This window comes from Salvelinus fontinalis, chromosome 16 (assembly GCF_029448725.1).
Source record: "Salvelinus fontinalis isolate EN_2023a chromosome 16, ASM2944872v1, whole genome shotgun sequence".
NCBI lineage: Eukaryota > Metazoa > Chordata > Actinopteri > Salmoniformes > Salmonidae > Salvelinus > Salvelinus fontinalis.
The window spans coordinates 38152558-38179527 of record NC_074680.1 but is presented as its reverse complement, the minus strand read 5'-3'; the positions used below and the strand labels follow the sequence as shown (position 1 = coordinate 38179527).

The window sequence follows — 26970 nt, the reverse complement described above, 5'->3', positions numbered from 1 at the left end:
AGACTTTAGCTAGGCAGGGCAGGATGGATATAGGTCTGTAACAGTTTGGGTCCAGGGTGTCTCCCCCTTTGAAGAGGGGAATGACAGCGGCAGCTTTCCAATCCTTGGGGATCTCAGATGATACGAAGGAGAGGTTGAACAGGCTGGTAATAGGGGGTGCGACAATGGCGGCGGACAGTTTCAGAAATAGGGGGTCCAGATTGTCAAGCCCAGCTGATTTGTATGGGTCCAGATTTTCCAGCTCTTTCAGAACATCTGCTATCTGGATATGGGTAAAGGAGAAGCTGGGGAGGCTTGGGCGAGTAGCAGCGGGCCGGGCGGGGCTGCTGGCCAAGGTTGGAGTCGCCAGGTGGAAGGCATGGCCAGCCATTGAGAAATGTTTGTTGAAGTTTTCGATTATCACGGACTTATCAGTGGTGACCGTGTTATCTAGCCTCAGTGCAGTGGGCAGCTGGGAGGAGGTGCTCTTGTTTTCCATGGACTTTACAGTATCCCAGAACTTTTTGGAGTTAGAGCTACAGGATGCAAATTTCTGCTTGAAAAAGCTGGCCTTTGCTTTCCTGACTGACTGCGTGTATTGGTTCCTGACTTCCCTGAACAGTTGCATATCACGGGGGCTCTTCGATGCTATCGCAGTTTGCCACAGGATGTTTTTGTGCTGGTCGAGGGCAGTCAGGTCTGGAGTGAACCAAGGGCTATATCTGTTCTTGGTTCTGCATTTTTTGAACGGAGCATGCTTGTCTAATATGGTGAGGAAGTAACTTTTAAAGAATGACCAGCCATCCTCAACTGACGGGATGAGGTCAATATCCTTCCAGGGTACCCGGGCCAGGTCGATTAGAAAGGCCTGCTCGCAGAAGTGTTTCAGGGAGCGTTTGACAGTGATGAGGGGTGGTCGTTTGACCGTGGACCCGTGGCGGATACAGGCAATGAGGCAGTGATCGCTGAGATCTTGATTGAAGACAGCAGAGGTGTATTTGGAGGGCAAGTTGGTCAGGATAATGTCTATTAGGGTGCCCATGTTTACGGATTTAGGGTTGTACCTGGTGGGTTCCTTGATGATTTGTGTGAGATTGAGGGCATCAAGCTTAGATTGTAGGACTGCCGGGGTGTTAAGCATATCCCAGTTTAGGTCACCTAACAGAACAAACTCTGAAGCTAGATGGGGAGCGATCAATCACAGATGGTGTCCAGGGCACAGCTGGGAGCTGAGGGGGGTCGGTAGCAGGCGGCAACAGTGAGAGACTTATTTCTGGAGAGATACATTTTTAAAATTAGAAGTTCGAACTGTTTGGGCATAGACTTGGAAAGTATGACAGAACTTTGCGGGCTATCTCTGCAGTAGATTGCAACTCCTCCCCCTTTGGCAGTTCTATCTTGACGGAAAGTGTTATAGTTGGGTATGGAAATCTCAGAATTTTTGGTGGCCTTCCTAAGCCAGGATTCAGACACGGCAAGGACATCAGGGTTGGCAGAGTGTGCTAAAGCGGTGAGTAAGGCAAACTTAGGGACGAGGCTTCTGATGTTGACATGCATGAGGCCAAGGCTTTTTCGATCACAGAAGTCAACAAATGAGGGTGACTGGGGACATGCAGGGCCTGGGTTTACCTCCACATCACCCGAGGAACAGAGGAGCAGTAGGATGAGGGTGCGGCTAAAGGCTATCAAAACTGGTCGCCTAGAGCGTTGGGGACAAGGAATAAAAGGAATAGGAATACTAATACTATGACAACGTAAAGTGGTCTGAAAAAGCTATCAGTCAATCAATCAATCAATTCATCAAAATGATTCATCAATACAGTTTTACATCAACAGATGTCAGAAAGTTCTTAAGAGTACTTTAGATGCAGATATGCCTAATGATTCCTCATCTGCATGTGGAATCTCTCTTCCTCTCTCTTTTAGTTTCTTCCTCCCCCTCTCTTTTCCATCCCTTCCTTGGCTCACTTTTTGTCCTCCTTTGTTTCAGGTGGACCTGGGCACTCCATCCCTTCCTCAGAGACTGTTGGGATCAATGGCTAGGAGACAGGCGTCCGTCCTGGCTGAGCTCGACACCCTTTTCTCTTTGTGAGACTGACAGCAGGGTCATTAGGCACCAAAAGGAAGAAAACAGACTGAAACAAGGAGGGAGTACCTGGACTTTTCCAATAAGAAATGCACATTTTCTTTTTCCGTTGCAAAACATGTTGCTACAATGTGCCACAATGAACATGACCCAGATCAGCTGTCCAATTAGAACACAGATTTCATCTCCCATTGCAAAACGTTTTGCTACGGTGTGCCCTAAAGAACACGCCCCCAGGTTAATGGTCACACACGTAGCAGTAAGCACTTAGACATACTTCCTGAATCTGATATGGGACCTGTCTCTATTGTAATTTGCAATTTATTTACTTGATTGTATGCTTATAAAGAGCACTGATGACATTGATTTTGTGATACTTAGTATCATGCAGCTTGTTTATATCGAAACATAACTGTGTGTTTTGTGTTAAAATGGTTAATTGAAGACCTGTGTTTGATATGTATGCTTATACCAATCTTTTAAGTATATTGCCAAAGTTTGAGTGGTCTAGACTGGCTGTCAGGGAGGGTTGAGGGTGTGGCTCCTATATTTGACCCATCCAACACATCTTACTGTGTCACTGCAACTGCTGACCAGAGTAACACCAGGCCCTAAATGTTTACAATTCTACATATTTTTCATAATAACACTGATTTATATCAAATGCAAAATGATCATTAGTCTCCTGTTGCCCATTGCTATATTTAATCTATCTGTACACCTCAGTTGTACTAATTCCCTAATTACTGATTTATGATACAAAGTGATCATTTGTCTCCCATTTCACTGTTCTCCCAGCCTAAGAACTAACCACTTTTATAATGACCACTTAATGACATAATTGTTTTCTCCAGCATCCTGTGTTAACGTCCCAAGGCACAGCACACTTTACCAAACTCACTACCCAACCTTTAAAAAGCCATATTATGTGTTTTGTTGACTGTTCAGGACATTATTTTTCTGTAGTTGTAGTACTGCAGTGTCACAGTAAGATGGTCCCCAGGGGAACCAAATAAGAAGGAACTGATATGAAGGATATTAACTCAGCAAAAAAAGAAACGTCCCTTTTTCAGGACGCTGTCTATCAAAGATAATTCGTAAAAATCCAAATAACTTCACAGATCTTCATTGTAAAGGGTTTAAACACTGTTTCCCATGCCTTTTCAATGAACCATAAACAATTAATGAACATGCACCAGTGGAACGGTCGTTAAGACACTAACAGCTTACAGGCGGTAGGCAATTACGGTCACAGTTATGAAAACTTAGGACACTAAAGAGGCCGTTCTACTGACTCTGAAAAACACCAAAAGGAAGATGCCCAGGGTCCCTGCTCATCTGCGTGAACGTGCCTTAGGCATGCTGCAAGGAGCAAGGAGGCATGAGGACTGCAGATGTAGCCAGGGCAATAAATTGCAATGTCCGTACTGTGAGATGCCTAAGACAGCGCTACAGGGAGACAGAACGGACAGCTGATCGTCCTCGCAATGGCAGACCACGTGTAACAACACCTGCACAGGATCGGTACATCCGAACATGACAGGTACAGGATGGCAACAACAACTGCCCGAGTTACACCAGGAACGGACAATCCCTCCATCAGTGCTCAGACTGTCTGCAATAGGCTGAGAGAGGATGGACTGAGGGCTTGTAGGCCTGTTTTAAGGCAGGTCCTCACCGACAACAACGGCGCCTATGGGCAAAAAACCACCCTCGCTGGACCAGACAGGACTGGCAAAAAGTGCTCTTCAATGACGAGTCGCGGTTTTGTCTCACCAGAGATGATGGTCGGATTCGTGTTTATCGTCGAAGGAATGAGCGTTACACCGAGGCCTGTACTCTGGAGCGAGATCGATTTGGAGGTGGAGGGTCCATCATGGTCTGGGGCGGTGTGTCACAGCATCATCGGACTGAGATTGTTGTTATTGCAGGCAATCTCAACGCTGTGTGTTACAGTGAAGACATCCTCCTCCCTCATGTGGTACCCTTCCTGCAGGCTCATCCTGACATGACCCTCCAGCATGACAATGCCACCAGCCATACTGCTCGTTCTGTGAGTGATTTCCTGCAAGACAGGAATGTCAGTGTTCTGCCATGGCCAGCGAAGAGCCCGGATCTCAATCCCATTGAGCACGTCTGGGACCTGTTGGATCGGAGGGTGAGGGCTAGGGCCATTCTCCCCAGAAATGTCCGGGAACTTGCAGGTGTCTTGGTGGAAGAGTGGGGTAACATCTCACAGCAGGAACTGGAAGATCTGGTGCAGTCCATGAGGAGGAGATGCACTGCAGTACTTAATGCCGCTGCTGGCCACACCAGATGTTGACTGTTACTTTTGATTTTGACCCCCCCCCTTTGTTCAGGGACACATTATTCTATTTCTGTTAGTCACATGTCTGTGGAACTTGTTCAGTTTATGTCTCAGTTGATGAATCTTGTTATGTTCATACAAATATTTACACGTGTTAATAAGTTTGCTGAAAATAAATGCAGTTGACAGTGAGAGAACGTTTCTTTTTTTGCAGAGTTTAGTTTCCGCAGGGAAGAACAATGAAGTAGCCTAACTGACAATCTATTTGTACTGAGTTTTATTTTGATCCATACTTTTATAAGTGCCTTTTATGTGACATGAATGTATACCACCATGTCAATATGTATAAATATGTATGTTTTTATTATGTTCTTTATTTAAATAACATTATATTTGAATCCTAAAGAAATGCAAAGAGCATATTTTATTTTCCTATTTAAACTTGACATTTTTTTTAAATGTCTGTACATACTCAAAGCTTGTCGCTTCTTCCTTACAGTATTGGTTTGGCTGTGTAAATATTATGTATATTAATTGTAAAATGAATGTTATCCTGTTCCTGAGTAGGCCTATAGCCAATGTTCCCTCAACAAAAAAATGTGTCACTGAGCAAATGTACCGTCTGCTGAGCGTAAACTTGAACTCTGTGTACCGTCTGCTGAGCGTAAACTTGAACTCTGTGTACCGTCTGCTGAGCGTAAACTTGAACTCTGTGTACCGTCTGCTGAGCGTAAACTTGAACTCTGTGTACCGTCTGCTGAGCGTAAACTTGAACTCTGTGTACCGTCTGCTGAGCGTAAACTTGAACTCTGTGTACCGTCTGCTGAGCGTAAACTTGAACTCTGTGTACCGTCTGCTGAGCGTAAACTTGAACTCTGTGTACCGTCTGCTGAGCGTAAACTTGAACTCTGTGACAATTCTGTCAAACCTCCAGCGCATGTTTTATTTTTGTCATTTTTTAAATATTTTTTGAAACTTTTATCACTTTTTCTCCCCAATTCCATGGTATCCAATTGGTAGTTACAGTCTTGTCTAATCGCTGCAATTCCCGTATGGACTCGGGAGAGGCGAAGGTCGAGAGCCGTTCATCCTCCGAAACACAACCCAACCAAGCCGCACTGCTTCTTGACATAATGCCCACTTAACCCGGAATCCAGCCACATCAATGTGTCAGAGGAAGCACCGTGCACTACGCCCGGCCTGCCACAGGAGACACTAGTGCGCGATAGGACAAGGACATCCCTGCCGGCCAAACCCTTCCCTAACCCTGACGACGCTGGGCCAATTGTGCGCCGCCCCATAGGTCTCCTGAACTCGAACCCAGAATCTCTAGTGGCACAGCTAGCACTGCGATGCAGGTGCCTTAGACCACTCAGGAGGCCCGGCGCATTTTTACTGTGAACACTGAGGCCGTACCAGCTTTAAGTTACAGTTTTAACAGTGTTAAAGTAGGCTACTGTGGCTATTTGATCATTATGTAGGCCTACCAGAGTGGTCTACCATAAAAAAACAATGGAGAAAATGAATCCCATAACATTTTAACATGGAAATAGCTGTTCTATCGTTTAGCCTACAGTAGCAGCAAATGTGTAGTGTTCAATGTACAATTGACTCAGCGTCGTCCGCGGTAGGCCGTTATTGTAAATAAGAATTTGTTCTTAACTGACTTGCCTATTAAAATAAAGGTTAAATAAAATATTGAAGTAATAAAATTAAAATGTAGGCCTACATTCCATGAGGGAAAAAACATGCAGGGCTTGACATTAACTTGTCCTTCAGACAAGGAGGTGACTGAACATGTTGTTGTGTTGTTTGATGCCAGAAACCACTTTACAAAATCAAATAAATATTCACATACCATTATTACAGAGAATCAGACAAATGATGCTACCCTCTGCCTATTGGCTACTCTGCGTATTCAAGTCTGTCTCCAAGTAAAACACTGCCCCTTTAAGACAAAAAAAAGCTCTTTATCTGACTTGCTTTTCAAAGATGTCTAGAAATGCACACATTTTGTGCTCTTGTAGGAAGCAATCACTCCCCCATTGCTGACTACAAATGATCTATAAATGGGCGAGTAACTCACTAACTAGCAAAGGATATGAACAGATGAACAAATGTGCACACGTGGCTACATGTAGCTCTGGCTTTGATCTAAAAACAAGCACATCTACTGACGACCGCTCATGTTGTAAACACAGTCCAGATCAAAGTGAATGGCACAGATCCATATATGGCAATGGTCTATTTGCATATAGGCCTACTGCAGCTCTTGTTGTTTATGGCACACCGGTCTGTGTAGAGTATGGGCCAGAGCCGTGCCTGTCAATAGAATCCTAGTCCGATGTGTTCTGCCTACAACAAAATCTCTTGCATAGTTAGTTTTGCATACTAAGTCTTGCATAGTTAGTTTTGTTTCGATATGTTGCATTGAAAGTGACCAATATTGTCTTGATTCGATCACAATTCCCACAGTAAAGGGAAACGTTTATATTGTTAACTAACGGGGAAAACTCTAGAAGTTCAATCTCATGCTTCTCTGGGCGGAACATTGCCTATAGCTCTAGAGTCGATGGCCACACCCCCGCAGAAATTGATTTAGCATAATAAAAAAATCCCCATCAAAATCCGTCAGTTTTAATCCACTGATGGCTGATCCACCTTCCGCATCCGTGGTGGAAAGGTGGCAGAGCTAGAGCGGTGTTTGTCAGACCATGAGATATTCCGAAAATCGGTCTTCTTACAAAAACCTCTGTTGCGTCCGAAAGGAAAGATGAGACTCTCATGGACATGATGGTGTTCTCCGTTTTGCTCTATGACCCCCACAAGCATCACAGGACTCGTCTGAATTCGGTACAGCCGATCTGCCAACTCCTGTCCAAACAGTTTGGGCTACACACTAACATGACACCTCAATGGAAAGGAGAGTCTTTCACAAACACCTACATGTCGGTTGTTTTGCTCTCGGTGCCCACAAACCTCACAAGACAAGTCTGAAGGTAGCCGGGTACCGGTTTAAAAATGAATGGAGGTATACTCTGAGTATACAAAACATTAAGGACACCTGCTCTATCCATGACATACTGACCAGGTGAATCCAGGTGAAAGCTATGATCACTTATTGATGTCACTTGTTAAATCCACTTCAATCAATGAAAGGGAGGAGACAGGTTAAAGAAGGATTTTTAAGCCTTAAGACAATTGAGACATGGATTGTGTATTTGTGCCATTGAGAGGGTGAATGGGAAAGACAAAATATTGAAATACCTTTGAACAGGGTATGGTAGTAGGTGCCAGGCTGTCCGGTTTGTGTCAAGAACTGCAACTCTGCTGGGTTTTTAACGCTCTACAGTTTCCCATGTGTATCAAGGTCCACCATCCAAGGGACATCCAGCCAACTTAAAGGGGGGTTGCAACTCAATATTAGGAAGGTGTTCTTAATGTTTTGTAGACTCACAGTGATTTGGCCTAAAATAAAGGGTTAAATAGGCTACATGTAAAAAAAATATGTAAATAGTTTCCTGATCTCTCAGATTTAGGACAGACACTTCAGAACAAACTTCAAAATTCAATGTTTCATTAAAAAAATATATAATATATATATCATATATTTTTGCGATAACTTAATTAAGAGGTCCTAAAATTCCAAATGAAATAGCTAAATGATCCTTGGTAGGACCATCTTAAAACAAATCCATATGTTACCCCCCCATCGATCCCCCACCCGCTTAAGGATTAAACATACAGTTGAAGTCGGAAGTTTAAATGTATTTGGCTAAGGTGTTTGTAAACTCAGTTTTTCACAATTCCTGCCATTTAATCCTAGTAAAAACTCCCTGTCTTAGGTCAGTTAGGATCACCACTTTATTTTAAGAATGTGTAATGTCAGAATAATAGTAGAGAGAATGATTTATTTCAGCTTTTATTTCATTCATCACATTCCCAGTGGGTCAGAAGTTTACATACACTCAATTAGTATTTGGTAGCATTGCCTTTAAATTCTTTAACTTGGGTCAAACGTTTCAGGTAGCCTTCCACAAGCTTCCCACAATAAGTTGGGTGAATTTTGGCCCATTCCTATTGACAGAGCTGGTGTAACTGAGTCAGGATTGTTGGCCTCCTTGCTCTCACACGCTTTTTCAGTTCTGCCTAAACATTTTCTATAGGATTGAGGTCAGGGCTTTGTGATGGCCACTCCAATACCTTGACTTTGTTGTCCTTAAGCCATTTTGCCACAACATTGGAAGTATGCTTGGGGTCCTTGTCCATTTGGAAGACCCATTTGCGACCAAGCTTTAACTTCCTGACTGATGTCTTGAGATGTTGCTTCAATATATCCACATAATTTTCCTCCCTCATGATGGCATCTATTTTGTGAAGTACACCAGTCCCTCCTGCAGCAAAGCACCCCCACAACATGATTCTGCCACCCCCGTTCTTCACGGTTGGGATGGTGTTCTTCGGCTTGCAAGCTTCCCACTTTTTCCTCCAAACATAACGATGGTCATTATGGACAAACAGTTCTATTTTTGTTTCATCAGACCAGAGGACATTTCTCCAAAAAGTACGATCTTTGTCCCCATGTGCAGTTGCAAACCCTAGTCTGGCTTTTTTATGGCAGTTTTGGAGCAGTGGCTTCGTCCTTGCTGAGCGGCCTTTCAGGTTATGTCGATATAGGACTCATTTTACTGTGGATATACATACTTTGTACCTGTTTCCTCCAGCATCTTCACACAGTCCTTTGCTGTTGTTCTGGGATTGATTTGCACTTTTCGCACCAAAGTAAGTTCATCTCTAGGAGACAGAACACGTCTCCTTCCTGAGCGGTATGACGGCTGCGTGGTCCCATGGTGTTTATACTTGCGTACTATTGTTTGTACAGATGAACGTGGTACCTTCAGGCGTTTGAAAATTGCTCCCAAGGATGAACCAGACTTGTAGAGGTCTACAATTTTTTTTCTGAGGTCTTAGCTGATTTCTTTTGATTTTCCCATGATGTCAAGCAAAGAGACACTGAGTTGAAGGTAGGCCTTGAAATACATCCACAGGTACACCTCCAATTGATTAAAATAGTGTCAATTAGCCTATCAGAAGCTTCTAAAGCCATGACATCATTTTCTGGAATTTTCCAAGCTGTTTAAAGGCACAGTCAACTTAGTGTATGTAAACTTCTGACTAACTGGAATTGTGATACAGTGATTTATACGTGAAATAATGTGTCTGTAAACAATTGTTGGAAAAATTACATGCACAAATTAGATGTCCTAACCGACTTGCCAAAACTATAGTTTGTTAACAAGAAATTTGTGGAGTGGTTGAAAAATGAGTTTTAATGACTCCAACTTAAGTGTATGTAAACTTCCGACTTCAGCTGTACACATATCCATGATGTTGTAACTTACTCAACAGTATGTTCTTATTGAAGTTGATTGTTGCAGTTCTCATGTTTATTTGTGTAGTCAACAATGTTTTACATCTGACCACAATCAATGAATCAGTACATAGTGGACTGTCTGTAGGTCTGCTGTATGCTGGAGTGGAACATTGTAGTGTCTGAATGAGGACTCACTGGGAGCAGAGTAGTTGAGGTGACATTTCTGAAGGGGGCGGGGCCGGGTGTTGGTGTGTTCCGATTAGATCTGAGCGACAGGCAGCTATAGGGTTGTATACATTTGGCACAAAACGAAAGAAAACAGACTGAAACAGGGAGGGGCTACCTGAACTTGTCCAATAAGAAACGCTCATTTTCCTTTTGCGTTGAAAAATGTTTTGCTACGGTGTGCCTCCTAATGAAAATTGAGAGGAGGGGAGGGAGCGCACCCCACTACACTGAAATGCGTCTATAGCTGCCATTTAAAGTCACCAGCACACGACAGGAATGTCGGGCCCCTGCGCACAGAAAATATGTACTAGACGCGTCTACTTTATTTTTAAAACACGGGGTGGGTCAAACGCTGACTCGCTGGCTGACGGGAATGAAGAATGAGCGTGCTGTGTGCGCGGCCGCAAGTTTTACAACCCCTTTCCCCACCTTCCCGCTCTGGCTCTCCAAGACCGTTCCATCCAGGAGTCCACTGCCGTGACCAGGACCCGTCTAGTGATTCCATGGGATTATTAATGTGGTTTTAATTTGAGGGAAATAAAAAGGTGTATATTTTCCTGAAGGATTATATCAAGCATAGGTGAGTGTTGGATAGGAAAAGTTTCATGCAAATTCACACTGGTGAAGTCTCCATTCTTTAAAACAAATGATGGGAAATATGGTTACAGATGTTAGTGAGAATCTGCGTTTTTAAATATATTGTTTGACATGGTGGTGGAATATTAGTGAGAATATTTTCTGAAAGTAGACACCAGTGGCTAATTTGGTTTACCACCTGTTGTCCCTCAATGCAAAACTTGTTGAAGGACATTAATTTCCATTCAAATACCGCGATGGATAAACTGTTGTAGCCTACCTAACCTTGTATTTCTAGTTAATTATTCTGACACCAGCGTATATTAGTATCACTTCTAACTTTGAAAGGCCTTCCTTGAAAGACCTTCATTCGGTAGGCTAGGCGGGTGTAAGGTGAACTTTGAGTGCACGCGCTATGGGGGGCTATAACGGTCTCGATGCAGACTTTGGTCGCGTCGCTCGCAGATCATTATTCTCTGTAGTGTTATCGGTTACATACATTTGAGAGAGAGATTAATACAATATTATCTTAAAGTTGTTGTCTGCTGGGCAGGAGGATATACTTTACTATTTAATCCTCTTCATCAATCCCCTTTGGTACTTTAACATGAGGCCACAGAGAGCGCTCTCCACGTCAAGCTGTGTCCTTGGCACATAGCCTAAAATAATAGAATAGAATAATGCAATTTGGTTGCAGCAAAATGTACACAGACTGGGCATGTTGTTCTCCTCTCTCCACTAGGAGGATGGCACTGTTGTATCATCATATTACTTACATTCTGCACTCTACATGACTGGGAGACAATATTGGGACAAAATAAACTTTTCATATCAAGTTAACCTTAATAGGGAAGGTCCAGGGCACTCAGTCCCTCTCTCCATCTCACTCTCTCCCTTGACTTCATATTTAAAATGAATAGTAATTTTTGCATGCAAACGTATGGGTCCACCATGGCCTTCAGTTAATCGTAGACATTGCATGGCTTGTACCGGATTAGACTAGGAGAGGAACACTTTGGTAGATGTTGGTCTGAATTCCAGACCCTTAATGGTTGAACAAGTGAAGGACAGAAACGTGCCAAATTCATTGGTTATTTTTGGTTTCGTTTCTCCTCTTACCTCCTTTCTCTCTCTTCATCCTTTCACTGTCCTCTCTCTCTCCTCACCCTTTCACTGTCCTCTCTCTCTCCTCATCCTTTCACGGTTATCTCTCTCTCTGTAACGGGTGACGCTCTCCTCATCCTCGGATGAGGTGAGGAGAGAAGGATCTTCAGACCAAAACGCAGGCTTTGGGAAATAAGCCATCTTTATTATACAATGATGATGGCAACACGAAACGAAACAAAACACTTTCAAACTACAAAACAAGAAAACGACGTTGAACGAAACCTGAACATAAACTTACATAACTAAACATAAACTTACGTACAGGAAACGGACGACATCGAAACGAAACAAACAAACAAACGCTACAGTCCCATGTGGTACGAACGTACATACAGACATAGGAGACAATCACCCACAAACAAACAGTGAGAATGCCCTACCTAAATATGACTCTTAATTAGAGGCAAACGCAAACCACCTGCCTCTAATCAAGAGCCATACCAGGCAAACCAAAACCAACATAGAAACAGATAACATAGAATGCCCACCCAACCTCACGTCCTGACCAACTAACACACAAAACTAACATAAATAGGTCAGGAACGTGACACTCTCTCTCTCTCTGTCTCTGCCAAACAAACATAAAGCATTGTCACTACAGCTTCCTGAAATCAGTGAATGAAAACAGCCGTGTGGTGTACCAGCCTGTGGTTTAGAATAATAGTGAAATTAGGTGAACAGCTTACCGAGTTCCCCTTAAAGGGAGAAATGTGAGCATGCCATGGAGCCTTTCCAGCAGTCTAGTATTTGTCCCAAATTGCACCCTATTCCTTATTAAGTGCACTACTTTTGACCATAAGGCTTTGGTCAGAATTAGTGCACTATAGGACATAGGGTGCCATTTAGGACGCAAACTTACTGTAAACACACTCCAGGAATAGTTTACTATCGATCCCCTTTCTCCCTTTCCTCTTCCCTATAACCTCTACCAAGAACAAACTCATCCATTATGGCGCTCCAAACCAGGTTTAGGATTACCAATGTAGTAGGCTACACATTGTGTGTAGTAGTGATATGTGATACTGTCATGTTTATGTCCCATAGATTAAGGTTAAACTCAATATTATTATTAAGGTCATTTCTATTATATTTCTATTAGGGACAGTTCTAAATTGTGTGTGTGTGTGGGGGGGGGGGGGGGGGGGGGGGGGGGGCGTTCCTAGTCCAAAATAGGGGAGGGTTATCAAACTTTTGTTGTTGCTTTGAGTGTTTTTTTATTGGTCACAGGGCAGGATATACATGATTTATATTCGCCATTTTGCAAGTTTGGACACACCTACTCATTTAAGGGTTTTTCTTTATTTTTACTATTTTCTACATTATAGAATAATAGTGAAGACATAAACAATAGGAAATAACATATATGGAATCATGTAGTAAACAAAAAAGTGTTAAACAAATCAAATAATATTTTATATTTGAGATTCTTCAAAGTAGCAACCCTTTGCCGTGATGAAAGCTTTGCACACGCTTGGCATTCTCTCAACCAACTTCATCTGGAATTATTTTCTCAACCAGCTTCACCTGGAATGCGTTTCCAATAGTCTTGAAGGAGTTCCCACATATGCTGAGCACTTGTTGGATGCTTTTCCTTCACGCTGCAGTTCAACTCATCCCAAAGCATCTCAATTGGGTTGAGGTCAGGTGATTGTGGAGGCCAGGTCATCAGATGCAGCACTCCATTACTCTCCATCTTGGTCAAACAACCCTTACATAGCCTGGAGGTGTGTTAGGTCATTTTCCTGTTGAAAAACAAATGATTGTCCCACTAAGCGCAAACCAGATGGGATGGTGTATCGCTGCAGAATGCTGTCGTAGCCATGCTGGTTAAGTGTGTTTTGAATTTGAAATGAATCAATGATAATGTCACCAGCAAAGCACCTCCACACCATCACACCTCCTCCTCCATGCTTCACGTTGGGAACCACACATGTGGAGATCATCTGTTCACCTACTCTGCATCTCACAAAGACACGGCAGTTGGAACCATACACCTCAAATTTGGACTCATCAGACCAAAGGTCAGATTTCCACCAGTCTAATGTCCATTGCTCATGTTTCTTGGCCCAAGCAAATCTCTTCTTCTTATTGGGGTTCTTTAGTAGTGGTTTCTTTGCAGCAAATCAACAGTGAAGGCCTGATTCACACAGTCTCCTCTGAACAGTTGATGTTGAGATGTGTCTGTTACTTGAACTCTGTAAAGCATTTATTTGGGCTGCAATTTCTGAGGCTGGTAACTCTAATGAACTGGTAACTCTAACTCTGGGTGTTTCCTGTGGCGGTCCTCATGAGAGCCAGTTTCATCATAGCGCTTGATGGTTTTTGCGACTGCACATGAAGAAACGTTCAAAGTTCTTGACATTTTCTAGACTGACTGACCTTCATGTCTTAAAGTAACGATGGACTGTCATTTCTCTTTGGTTATTTGACCTGTTCTTGCCATAATATGGACTTGGTCTTTTACCAAATAGAGCTATCTTCTGTATACCATCCTTACCTTGTCACAACTCAACTGATTGGCTCAAACACATTAAGAAGGAAATAAATTCCACAAATGAACTTTTAACAAGGCACACCTATTAATTGAAATGCATTCCAGGTGACTACCTCATGAAGCTGTATGAGAGAATGCCAAGAGTGTGCAAAGCTGTCATCAAGGCAAAGGGTGGCTACTTAGAAGAATTTCAAATATAAAATATATTTTGATTTGTTTCACACTTTTTTGGGTACTACATGATTCCATATGTGCTATTTCATAGTTTTGATGTCTTCCCAATTATTCTACAATGTAGAAAATATTAAAAATAAAGAAAAACCCTTGAATGAGCAGGTGTGTCCAACATTTTGACTGGTACTCTATATAATGTCTTCCATATAGCCACATTTCCTCATCTGATTGCATGCTCCTCTCCTACCTAGGTGTTTTGGTACTTCCCTTATGCACTACGCTTTTCCGCCCGCTTACTATACCACAGGTCAATATAGTCTACCAGTCAACTGTCTTTCCTGCCCTCTATCCATAGTGACAATAGTGGTCGGTGGATCGTTTGTCCAGGTCTGCTATAGGTTAACTAGCAATCATATCATGCATACAATCATTCAAATCTTCACAAATGTTCAATATAAGTCCACAAGATAGAGGAATATCTAACAGGCAGTGGAGAGGCCAGGTGCGTCATTACGCATGGAAGAACAGTGAAGACATGCAGCTCAAAAAGCTTCCCTATTGATTTTGTTTAGGGACAATAAAATTATCCTACCGAGACTAGTTTACAACACCACAATCCAATTAATAATTACATTATTGTTTTCAAGAAAGTATAATTGAGTAAACTTTAGTGAAAATGTAATCTGAATAATGACACAAAAGCCCTGTTATTTGAAAGTTTAATTCCATTCATTCCATTTGGATTAGTTGTGGGTACTTACTCTGGACAGATTACAGAAAGGCACAGTAGCAGGCCAGTCTGGCTGTAGTTTTGCTTCTGATACTGTTGCGCTGTCTGTTGCTGATCATCATTCTCCCAAGTCGTCCTATGTAGTGTGGCCACATAGGCCTATGCTCCCAGCTGGCCCAGTTATTCAGGAAAGCTTAACACACATTCTGCCTCCTTTCCGATCAGATCGGCTATTCCTCGACCTAGAACCTAACGCTTCAATATAGCCTAAATATTTGTCATTTAAGTTTAAAATGTATTACCTTTTATGTGTGGCATAAACACAACTGGTCACCATGTTTTAATCTGATTAGGCTCCTTCAATAGTCTCCTGTAGGCTACCTGCTGACCTTCTCCACTCTAATATACAGTAAATCCACCATTCAAACTACGCAACCGCCATTCGATTAATGGAAAGAGACATCTGTTACAAAACACTCAGAAGTTTAATGACATTCGGATATTGTCAAACCAAGCCTTCACTACTAAATAGGGAGGGATGTATTTTCTGTTCGTCGAGATTGACATACAAATTGGGTCCCAAAACTTTGGGGAAGGGGGTGATTTTTGGACCAGCCCCCCTTCCCCACGGTCTGTCATAGATCATCTCTAGATTATTTGAGCTGTTTGAAAAGAAGGGCGATACATTCTGTTCTATCAGAAATACCATGCCACTTCGTCTTTCTGCTCATACATTTCACTGACTTGTAGTAGTGTAAATGATATATATACGTACTGTAAGTATACAGTGTAGTGTTGTCTCTGTCTATGTGGTAGGTCAAGTTGTGTGGTAGGTCTAGTTGTGTGGTAGGTCTAGTTGTGTGGTAGGTCTAGTTGTGTGGTAGGTCTAGTTGTGTGGTAGGTCTAGTTGTGTGGTACAGTAGGTCTAGTTGTGTGGTATAGTAGGTCCAGTTGTGTGGTAGGTCTAGTTGTGTGGTAGGTCCAGTTGTGTGGTAGGTCTAGTTGTGTGGTAGGTCTAGTTGTGTGGTAGGTCTAGTTGTGTGGTAGGTCTAGTTGTGTGGTAGGTCTAGTTGTGTGGTAGGTCTAGTTGTGTGGTAGGTCTAGTTGTGTGGTAGGTCTAGTTGTGTGGTAGGTCTAGTTGTGTGGTAGGTCTAGTTGTGTAGTAGGTCTAGTTGTGTGGTAGGTCTAGTTGTGTGGTAGGTCTAGTTGTGTGGTAGGTCTAGTTGTGTGGTAGGTCTAGTTGTGTGGTAGGTCTAGTTGTGTAGTAGGTCTAGTTGTGTGGTAGGTCTAGTTGTGTGGTAGGTCTAGTTGTGTGGTAGGTCTAGTTGTGTGGTAGGTCTAGTTGTGTGGTAGGTCTAGTTGTGTGGTACAGTAGGTCTAGTTGTGTGGTATAGTAGGTCCAGTTGTGTGGTAGGTCTAGTTGTGTGGTAGGTCTAGTTGTGTGGTACAGTAGGTCCAGTTGTGTGGTAGGTCTAGTTGTGTGGTAGATCTAGTTGTGTGGTAGGTCTAGTTGTGTGGTAGGTCTAGTTGTGTGGTAGGTCTAATTGTGTGGTAGGTCTAGTTGTGTGGTAGGTCTAGTTGTGTGGTAGGTCTAGTTGTGTGGTAGGTCTAGTTGTGTGGTAGGTCTAGTTGTGTGGTAGGTCTAGTTGTGTGGTAGGTCTAGTTGTGTGGTAGGTCTAGTTGTGTGGTAGGTCTAGTTGTGTGGTAGGCCAGTTGTGTGGTAGGTCTAGTTGTGTGGTACAGTAGGTCCAGTTCTGTGGTAGGTCTAGTTGTGTGGTAGGTCTAGTTGTGTGGTAGGTCTAGTTGTGTGGTAGATCTAGTTGTGTGGTAGGCCAGTTGTGTGGTAGGTCTAGTTGTGTGGTACAGTAGGTCCAGTTCTGTGGTAGGTCTAGTTGTGTGGTAGGTCCAGTTCTGTGGTGGGTCTAGTTGTGTTGTAGGTCTAGTTGTGTGGTAGGTCCAGTTGTGTGGTAGGTCTAGTTGTGTGGTAGGTCTAGTTGTGTGGTAGGTCCAGTTGTGTGGTAGGTCTAGTTGTGTGGTAGGTCTAGTTGTGTGGTATAGTAGGTCCAGTTGTGTGGTAGGTCTAGTTGTGTGGTAGGTCTAGTTGTGTGGTAGGTCTAGTTGTGTGGTAGGTCCAGTTGTGTGGTAGGTCTAGTTGTGTGGTAGGTCTAGTTGTGTGGTAGGTCTAGTTGTGTGGTAGGTCTAGTTGTGTGGTAGGTCCAGTTGTGTGGTAGGTCTAGTTGTGTGGTAGGTCTAGTTGTGTGGTATAGTAGGTCCAGTTGTGTGGTAGGTCTAGTTGTGTGGTAGGTCTAGTTGTGTGGTAAGTCCAGTTGTGTGGTAGGTCTAGTTGTGTGGTAGGTCTAGTTGTGTGGTAGGTCTAGTTGTGTGGTATAGTAGGTCCAGTTGTGTGGTAGGTCTAGTTGTGTGGTATAGTAGGTCTAGTTGTGTGGTAGGTCTAGTTGTGTGGTACAGTAGGTCCAGTTGTGTGGTAGGTCTAGTTGTGTGGTAGGTCTAGTTGTGTGGTAGGTCTAGTTGTGTGGTACAGTAGGTCTAGTTGTGTGGTACAGTAGGTCCAGTTGTGTGGTAGGTCTAGTTGTGTGGTAGGTCTAGTTGTGTGGTAGGTCTAGTTGTGTGGTACAGTAGGTCTAGTTTTGTGGTACAGTAGGTCTAGTTGTGTGGTAGGTCTAGTTGTGTGGTAGGTCTAGTTGTGTGGTAGGTCCAGTTGTGTGGTAGGTCTAGTTGTGTGGTACAGTAGGTCCAGTTGTGTGGTAGATCTAGTTGTGTGGTATAGTAGGTCCAGTTTTGTAGTAGGTATAGTTGTGTGGTAGGTCTAGTTGTGTGGTGGGTCTAGTTGTGTGGTAGGTCTATTTGTTTGGTATAGTAGGTCTAGTTGTGTGGTAGGTCTAGTTGTGTGGTAGGTCTAGTTGTGTGGTATAGTAGGTCTAGTTGTGTGGTAGGTCTAGTTGTGTGGTAGGTCTAGTTGTGTGGTATAGTAGGTCTAGTTGTGTGGTGGGTCTAGTTGTGTGGTATAGTAGGTCCAGTTGTGTGGTAGGTCCAGTTGTGTGGTAGGTCCAGTTGTGTGGTAGGTCTAGTTGTGTGGTACAGTAGGTCTAGTTGTGTGGTAGGTCTAGTTGTGTGGTAGGTCTAGTTGTGTGGTAGGTCTAGTTGTGTGGTACAGTAGGTCTAGTTGTGTGGTAGGTCTAGTTGTGTGGTACAGTAGGTCTAGTTGTGTGGTAGGTCTAGTTGTGTGGTAGGTCTAGTTGTGTGGTACAGTAGGTCTAGTTGTGTGGTAGGTCTAGTTGTGTGGTACAGTAGGTCTAGTTGTGTGGTAGGTCTAGTTGTGTGGTAGGTCTAGTTGTGTGGTAGGTCTAGTTGTGTGGTACAGTAGGTCTAGTTGTGTGGTACAGTAGGTCTAGTTGTGTGGTAGGTCTAGTTGTGTGGTACAGTAGGTCTAGTTGTGTGGTAGGTCTAGTTGTGTGGTAGGTCTAGTTGTGTGGTAGGTCTAGTTGTGTGGTCGGTCTAGTTGTGTGGTAGGTCTAGTTGTGTGGTAGGTCTAGTTGTGTGGTAGGTCTAGTTGTGTGGTACAGTAGGTCTAGTTGTGTGGTAGGTCTGGTTGTGTGGTAGGTCTAGTTGTGTGGTAGGTCTAGTTGTGTGGTAGGTCTAGTTGTGTGGTACAGTAGGTCCAGTTGTGTGGTAGGTCTAGTTGTGTGGTACAGTAGGTCCAGTTGTGTGGTACAGTAGGTCTAGTTGTGTGGTAGGTCTAGTTGTGTTGTATAGTAGGTCCAGTTGTGTGGTATAGTAGGTCTAGTTGTGTGGTGGGTCCAGTTGTGTGGTAGGTCTAGTTGTGTGGTAGGTCTAGTTGTGTGGTAGGTCTAGTTGTGTGGTATAGTAGGTCCAGTTGTGTGGTAGGTCTAATTGTGTGGAAGGTCCAGTTGTGTGGTAGGTCTAGTTGTGTGGTATAGTAGGTCCAGTTGTGTGGTAGGTCTAGTTGTGTGGAAGGTCCAGTTGTGTGGTAGGTCTAGTTGTGTGGTAGGTCTAGTTGTGTGGAAGGTCCAGTTGTGTGGTAGGTCTAGTTGTGTGGTAGGTCTAGTTGTGTGGTACAGTAGGTCTAGTTGTGTGGTAGCTCTAGTTGTGTGGTAGGTCTAGTTGTGTGGTAGGTCCAGTTGTGTGGTACAGTAGGTCCAGTTGTGTGGTACAGTAGGTCTAGTTGTGTGGTAGGTCTAGTTGTGTGGTAGGTCCAGTTGTGTGGTAGGTCTAGTTGTGTGGTACAGTAGGTCTAGTTGTGTGGTACAGTAGGTCTAGTTGTGTGGTAGGTCTAGTTGTGTGGTAGCTCTAGTTGTGTGGTAGGTCTAGTTGTGTGGTAGGTCTAGTTGTGTGGTAGCTCTAGTTGTGTGGTAGGTCTAGTTGTGTGGTAGGTCCAGTTGTGTGGTACAGTAGGTCCAGTTGTGTGGTACAGTAGGTCTAGTTGTGTGGTAGGTCTAGTTGTGTGGTAGGTCCAGTTGTGTGGTAGGTCTAGTTGTGTGGTACAGTAGGTCTAGTTGTGTGGTACAGTAGGTCTAGTTGTGTGGTACAGTAGGTCCAGTTGTGTGGTAGGTCTAGTTGTGTGGTAGGTCCAGTTGTGTGGTAGGTCTAGTTGTGTGGTACAGTAGGTCTAGTTGTGTGGTAGGTCCAGTTGTGTGGTAGGTCTAGTTGTGTGGAAGGTCCAGTTGTGTGGTATAGTAGGTCTAGTTGTGTGGTAGGTCCAGTTGTGTGGTATAGTAGGTCCAGTTGTGTGGTAGGTCCAGTTGTGTGGTAGGTCTAGTTGTGTGGTAGGTCTAGTTGTGTGGTAGGTCTAGTTGTGTGGTATAGTAGGTCTAGTTGTGTGGTAGGTCCAGTTGTGTGGTAGGTCTAGTTGTGTGGTAGGTCCAGTTGTGTGGTATAGTAGGTCTAGTTGTGTGGTAGGTCTAGTTGTGTGGTAGGTCTAGTTGTGTGGTAGGTCCAGTTGTGTGGTAGGTCTAGTTGTGTGGTAGGTCTAGTTGTGTGGTATAGTAGGTCTAGTTGTGTGGTAGGTCTAGTTGTGTGGTAGGTCTAGTTGTGTGGTAGGTCTAGTTGTGTGGTAGGTCCAGTTGTGTGGTAGGTCTAGTTGTGTGGTAGGTCTAGTTGTGTGGTAGGTCTAGTTGTGTGGTATAGTAGGTCTAGTTGTGTGGTAGGTCCAGTTGTGTGGTAGGTCTAGTTGTGTGGTAGGTCTAGTTGTGTAGTATAGTAGGTCTAGTTGTGTGGTAGGTCCAGTTGTGTGGTAGGTCTAGTTGTGTGGTAGGTCTAGTTGTGTGGTATAGTAGGTCTAGTTGTATAGTAGGTCTAGTTGTGTGGTACAGTAGGTCCAGTTGTGTGGTACAGTAGGTCTAGTTGTGTGGTAGGTCTAGTTGTGTGGTATAGTAGGTCTAGTTGTGTGGTAGGTCTAGTTGTGTGGAAGGTCCAGTTGTGTGGTATAGTAGGTCTAGTTGTGTGGTATAGTAGGTCCAGTTGTGTGGTACAGTAGGTCTAGTTGTGTGGTAGGTCTAGTTGTGTGGTATAGTAGGTCCAGTTGTGTGGTAGGTCTAGTTGTGTGGAAGGTCCAGTTGTGTGGTAGGTCTAGTTGTGTGGAAGGTCCAGTTGTGTGGTAGGTCTAGTTGTGTGGTAGGTCTAGTTGTGTGGTAGGTCTAGTTGTGTGGTAGGTCTAGTTGTGTGGTATAGTAGGTCCAGTTGTGTGGTAGGTCTAGTTGTGTGGTATAGTAGGTCCAGTTGTGTGGTAGGTCCAGTTGTGTGGTAGGTCTAGTTGTGTGGTAGGTCTAGTTGTGTGGTAGGTCTAGTTGTGTGGTATAGTAGGTCCAGTTGTGTGGTAGGTCCAGTTGTGTGGTAGGTCTAGTTGTGTGGTAGGTCTAGTTGTGTGGTAGGTCTAGTTGTGTGGTATAGTAGGTCCAGTTGTGTGGTAGGTCTAGTTGTGTGGTATAGTAGGTCCAGTTGTGTGGTAGGTCCAGTTGTGTGGTAGGTCTAGTTGTGTGGTAGCTCTAGTTGTGTGGTAGGTCTAGTTGTGTGGTAGGTCCAGTTGTGTGGTAGGTCTAGTTGTGTGGTAGGTCTAGTTGTGTGGTAGCTCTAGTTGTGTGGTAGGTCTAGTTGTGTGGTAGGTCCAGTTGTGTGGTACAGTAGGTCCAGTTGTGTGGTACAGTAGGTCTAGTTGTGTGGTAGGTCTAGTTGTGTGGTAGGTCTAGTTATGTGGTAGTTCTAGTTGTGTGGTATAGTAGGTCCAGTTGTGTGGTAGCTCTAGTTGTGTGGTAGGTCCAGTTGTGTGGTAGGTCTAGTTGTGTGGTAGGTCTAGTTGTGTGGTATAGTAGGTCCAGTTGTGTGGTAGGTCTAGTTGTGTGGTATAGTAGGTCCAGTTGTGTGGTAGGTCTAGTTGTGGGGTTAGGTCTAGTTGTGTGGTATAGTAGGTTCAGTTGTGTGGTAGGTCTAGTTGTGTGGTAGGTCTAGTTGTGTGGTATAGTAGGTCCAGTTGTGTGGTAGGTCTAGTTGTGTGGTAGGTCTAGTTGTGTGGTATAGTAGGTCCAGTTGTGTGGTAGGTCTAGTTGTGTGGTAGGTCTAGTTGTGTGGTACAGTAGGTCCAGTTGTGTGGTAGGTCTAGTTGTGTGGTTGGTCCAGTTGTGTGGTAGGTCTAGTTGTGTGGTACAGCAGGTCTAGTTGTGTGGTACAGTAGGTCTAGTTGTGTTGTAGGTCTAGTTGTGTGGTAGGTCTAGTTGTGTGGTATAGTAGGTCTAGTTGTATGGTAGGTCTAGTTGTGTGGTAGGTCTAGTTGTGTGGTACAGTAGGTCCAGTTGTGTGGTACAGTAGGTCCAGTTGTGTGGTAGGTCTAGTTGTGTGGTAGGTCTAGTTTTGTGGTAGGTCTAGTTGTGTGGTAGGTCTAGTTGTGTGGTAGGTCTAGTTGTGTGGTAGGTCTAGTTGTGTGGTACAGTAGGTCTAGTTGTGTGGTACAGTAGGTCTAGTTGTGTGGTAGGTCTAGTTGTGTGGTAGGTCTAGTTGTGTGGTACAGTAGGTCCAGTTGTGTGGTACAGTAGGTCTAGTTGTGTGGTAGGTCTAGTTGTGTGGTAGGTCTAGTTGTGTGGTACAGTAGGTCTAGTTGTGTGGTAGGTCTAGTTCTGTGGTAGGTCTAGTTGTGTGGTACAGTAGGTCCAGTTGTGTGGTATAGTAGGTCCAGTTGTGTGGTAGGTCCAGTTGTGTGGTAGGTCTAGTTGTGTGGTAGGTCTAGTTGTGTGGTACAGTAGGTCTAGTTGTTAGGTAGGTCTAGTTGAGTGGTATAGTCGGTCTAGTTGTGTGGTAGGTCTAGTTGTGTGGTAGGTCTAGTTGTGTGGTAGGTCTAGTTGTGTGGTAGGTCTAGTTGTGTGGTAGGTCTAGTTGTGTGGTACAGTAGGTCTAGTTGTGTGGTAGGTCTAGTTCTGTGGTAGGTCTAGTTGTGTGGTACAGTAGGTCTAGTTGTGTGGTACAGTAGGTCTAGTTGTGTGGTAGGTCTAGTTGTGTGGTATAGTAGGTCTAGTTGCGTGGTAGGTCTAGTTGTGTGGTACAGTAGGTCTAGTTGTGTGGTAGGTCTAGTTGTGTGGTAGGTCTAGTTGTGTGGTATAGTAGGTCTAGTTGTGTGGTAGGTCCAGTTGTGTGGTAGGTCTAGTTGTGTGGTATAATAGGTCCAGTTGTGTGGTAGGTCTAGTTGTGTGGTATAGTAGGTCCAGTTGTGTGGTATAGTAGGTCCAGTTGTGTGGTAGGTCTAGTTGTGTGGTAGGTCCAGTTGTGTGGTAGATCTAGTTGTGTGGTACAGTAGGTCTAGTTGTGTGGTAGGTCTAGTTGTGTGGTAGGTTCAGTTGTGTGGTAGGTCTAGTTGTGTGGTGGAGGACAATCTATAGATATTGACAGTCTATCAAATTAGGAATGAGCTCTTAGATCTCAGACTGTCCCCTGAGTTTAGGGGAGGAAGCCTTTAAAAGGTACATCATGGTCTGTCCGGTCTGTTTTTTTTATCCTTCTCTTTGATTTGGCTTTTTCTTTAGTAGCTATGTGGCAGTTTCCCTGACACAGGTTGAGCCTATGTGAATTCTCATGCCTTTTTAGTCCAGAACTAGGCTTAATCTGTGTCCTTGGAACATGGTCCAGTGTGTTGGTCTCTACCAGATTTACACCATGCCAAGATGTCACAGACCTCACTCCAGCTGTTGTCGTTACATTTACACACACTGTGTGGGTCGTGAGTCTTCCTAACCACACCCATCTGCCATCTCTCATTTGTCCCTCTCCACTTTCCATACCTCTCAGAAAATACAACCACTCCTCCTCCTTCCTAGACAGTTACTGTGTTTACTCCGGGAAATCATTTCATTTTCATTGCAGCAGATATAGTTATGTAGACATTATAACCTCTGTCTGTGACATTATCTAGAACATTCTGTTCAGACATTGTTAGATGCTCTTTGGCTCGTTGTTGAGGTGTTTTGTGTTTGATGAAAGCGCCTAATCAGGATTGCACACCCATTTGTCTGAGGGTGACACTGACAGAAACACTGACAGGTGTTTTAGGAATAGTTACAGATGGAACATCGGCTGGCTGTGTTCTCAGATAGTTGCCATGGTTCCTCTGCTCAGTTGATTTGTGTTTACCTAGAGATATATTACCCTTTGTTTAGGCCTTTATATTTCATACAAATGGAGCTATGATATTTTTGCTAAATATATTCAGATTTCCATCTGTCTGTCTTGGTATTCCTTGGCAAGGTTTGATTGAATGCTGAATGATGACATCACTGCTGAATCAGATGTGAAAGAGCAGCACAAGTAGACAGACACTCACATCCACTAGACGGTCTACTGCATCTCAGTGCTCGAGGCGTCACTACAGACCCTGGTTTAAGTCCAGGCTGTATGACAACCGGCCGTGATTGGGAGACCCATAGGGCGGCGCAGAATTGGCCCAGCGTCGTCTGGGTTTGGCCGGGGTAGGCCATCATTGTAAATAAGAATTTGTTCTTAACTGACTTGCTTAGTTAAATGAAGGTAAAATAAAATAATAACAAATAACAGGTCAGAAATATGTGTCCTGTTTAATGACCCTACACTACTGGTTGTCTAGAGAGGAATGTGGCCATTGATTCAGTCTGTCAGGTAGTCTGGTGTCTGCATTGATATTAGTCACCACTAAGATTCTTAGAGCATGTCATGTCATGCTCCATGCTCCATGCTCCATGCTCCATGCTCCATGCTCCATGCTCCATGCTCCATGCTCCATGCTCCATGCTCCATGCTCCATGCTCCATGCCATGACGAGTTGTCAGTTTGTCCCAGAAGAAATCGATTGACGTTCTGTATATCATATCCAGTTAGGCCTAGTCTAGTGGCTGTGAGTGTGTGTCTGTGACGTCACATAGCGTAGGGACATGCCTACTCTGTGGGAGCTAGCCCAGGTTGTGTGTTAGATGATAAGGAGATCCTGTGTGCTGTGGTCAGTGGGTGGAGCCAGCATCATGTCTGATAACATCACCCTACACAGGACTGATACAGAGAGGAGGGGGAGGTGGAGGGAGACCTGGGCATGTATTCACAAAGTCTTTCTGAGTAAAAGAGGTGAACGATGATGAGATCCCCCCCCTGTTTTTCATTATGGTTTAAAATGCTAAACTGATCCTAGATCAGCCTGACTGACACCACTGTATACTACGTTACCCCAACTAGGGCTCCTTCTCTAAATGGAAAGGAACAGTCATTCTTGTATCTCCTCCAAACCAGAGGTTGACTGTAGGGTGTCAGGTGAGGGGAGAGTTGATGTGCTTTCTCTAACTTTACATCCACAGTGGAAACGATACAGCTACACTCAGAATAATTGGTTATAACTCAAGTTACTTATGCTGGGAGGGGTTTAAATCCTTGAGACACAGTCAGAGGTATATAGTATGTGTGATGTACATGTAACTAACTTTCTCCCAAATTCCCATTGACACCAGTGCATGATGATCTATGGAAGAGTTGAAGTTCCATGTGCATAGCTCTAGTCTGGAGCCAACCTTCTTGTACATATCTTATCACTGAGTAGCTACAGCATTCAATAAATTACATTATGACTTTAGTTCTAATATCTGGTGTTTTGTGCAGGATAGCAAAACACCAGACGAGGACACTCTCCCATTTTCATTGAACTGTACAGACACATCCCTACACATGAAGTTAACCCAAACACACTAGCATTAAACTAGTAGAAACACACAGGCAGAAACACATACATTAGCAGTTGAAACGTCGACGGGTCCAGCGAGAGCGGTTTGGTTTGAGCCTATCATTCATCATGTTCCCCAGTAGAGACAGAGAGGGGGGAGAGGGGTGATAAAATAGGCATGCTGCACCAAAATAGAGCTATCTTAGTGGTTAACCTTCACCCGCCATTCCACACACGCACACATACACACACAGGCATGCACACATACAGGCGCTCACGCACACATACACACACAGGCAGGCACACACATATACACACACATACAGGCACTCACGCACACATACACACACAGGCATGCACACACATATACACACACACACACACACACAATCACGCATAGACACAAACACTCCACTGTGACAGTTGGGGGATATGTCATGCTAAAACTGGAGCCTGGGAGGGATGCGGGAGTGGAGTGGACTATTTGGGGTTCCTAAATAGCAGGAAAGGGTTGTAAACCTAAATGGTATACGTTCCTAGGATGTACAGTACCCGTAAAAACTTTGGACACACCTGCTCATTCAAGGGTTTTTCCTTATTTTTACTATTTTCTACATTGTAGAATAATAGTGAAGACATCAAAACTATGAAATAACACATATGGAATCATGTAGTAACCAAGAAAGTGTTAAACAAATCAAAATATATTTTATATTTGAGATTCTTCGAAGTAGCCACCCTTTGCCTTGATGACAGCTTTGCACACTCTTGGCATTCTCTCAACCAGTTTCATGAGGAATGCTTTTCCAACAGTCTTGAAGGAGTTCCCACATATGCTGAGCACTTGTTTGCTGCTTTTCCTTAATTCTGCAGTCCAACTCATCCCAAAGCATCTCAATTGGGTTGAGGTTGGGGGATTGTGGAGACCAGGTCATCTGCAGCAATCCATCACTCTCCTTCTTGGTCAAATAGCCCTTACACCAGTTGGGAACCCCTGTTTTGGGTTATTGTCCTGTTGAAAAACAAATGATAGTCCCACTAAGTGCAAACCAGATGGGATGGCGTATCACTGCAGAATGGTGTGGTAGCCATGCTGGTTAACTATGCTTTGAGTTCTAAGTAAATATCTGACAGTGTCACCAGCAAAGCACCCCCACATTATAACACTAACTCCTCCATGTTTCACTGTGGGAACCACACATGTCTAGATCATCTGTTCACCTAGTCTCACAAAGACACGACGGTTGGAACCAAAAATCTCAAATTTGGACTCATCAGACCAAAGGACAGATTTCCACCGGTCTAATGTCCATTGCACATGTTTTTTGACCCAAGCAAGTCTCTTCTTATTATTGGTGTCCTTTAGTAGTGGTTTCTTTGCATCAATTCTACCATGAAGGCCTGATTTACACTGTCTCCTCTGAACAGTTGATGTTGAGATGTGTCTGTTACTTGAACTCTGTGGAGGATTTATTTGTTTTTTACGAATGCACTTGAAGAATCTTGAAATTTTCCGGATTGACTGACCTTCATGTCTTAAAGTAATGATGGACTGTCATTTCTCTTTGCTTATTTTACCTGTTCTTGTCATAATATGAACTTGGTCTTTTACCAAATAGGGCTATCTTCTGTATACCACCCCTAACTTGTCACAACACA

At 43.8% G+C, this 26970-nt stretch overlaps 2 protein-coding genes across 2 annotated transcripts in view; both read left to right on the top strand.

The window, feature by feature from the left end:
* Positions 1–5977, top strand: part of LOC129813126 (stAR-related lipid transfer protein 9-like) — an 85472-nt gene extending 79495 nt beyond the window's left edge. Inside the window, exon 32 of the mRNA XM_055865326.1 lies at positions 1970–5977. Coding sequence (XP_055721301.1) covers positions 1970–2071 — 102 coding nt within the window. The 3' untranslated portion in view covers positions 2072–5977. The remainder of the gene's footprint in view (positions 1–1969) is intronic.
* A 4361-nt stretch (positions 5978–10338) lies between these two features.
* LOC129813115 (spectrin beta chain, erythrocytic-like) overlaps positions 10339–26970 on the top strand; it is a 106734-nt gene continuing 90102 nt past the window's right edge. Inside the window, exon 1 of the mRNA XM_055865307.1 lies at positions 10339–10555. The gene's annotated coding sequence lies outside the window, so the exon portion shown is untranslated. The remainder of the gene's footprint in view (positions 10556–26970) is intronic.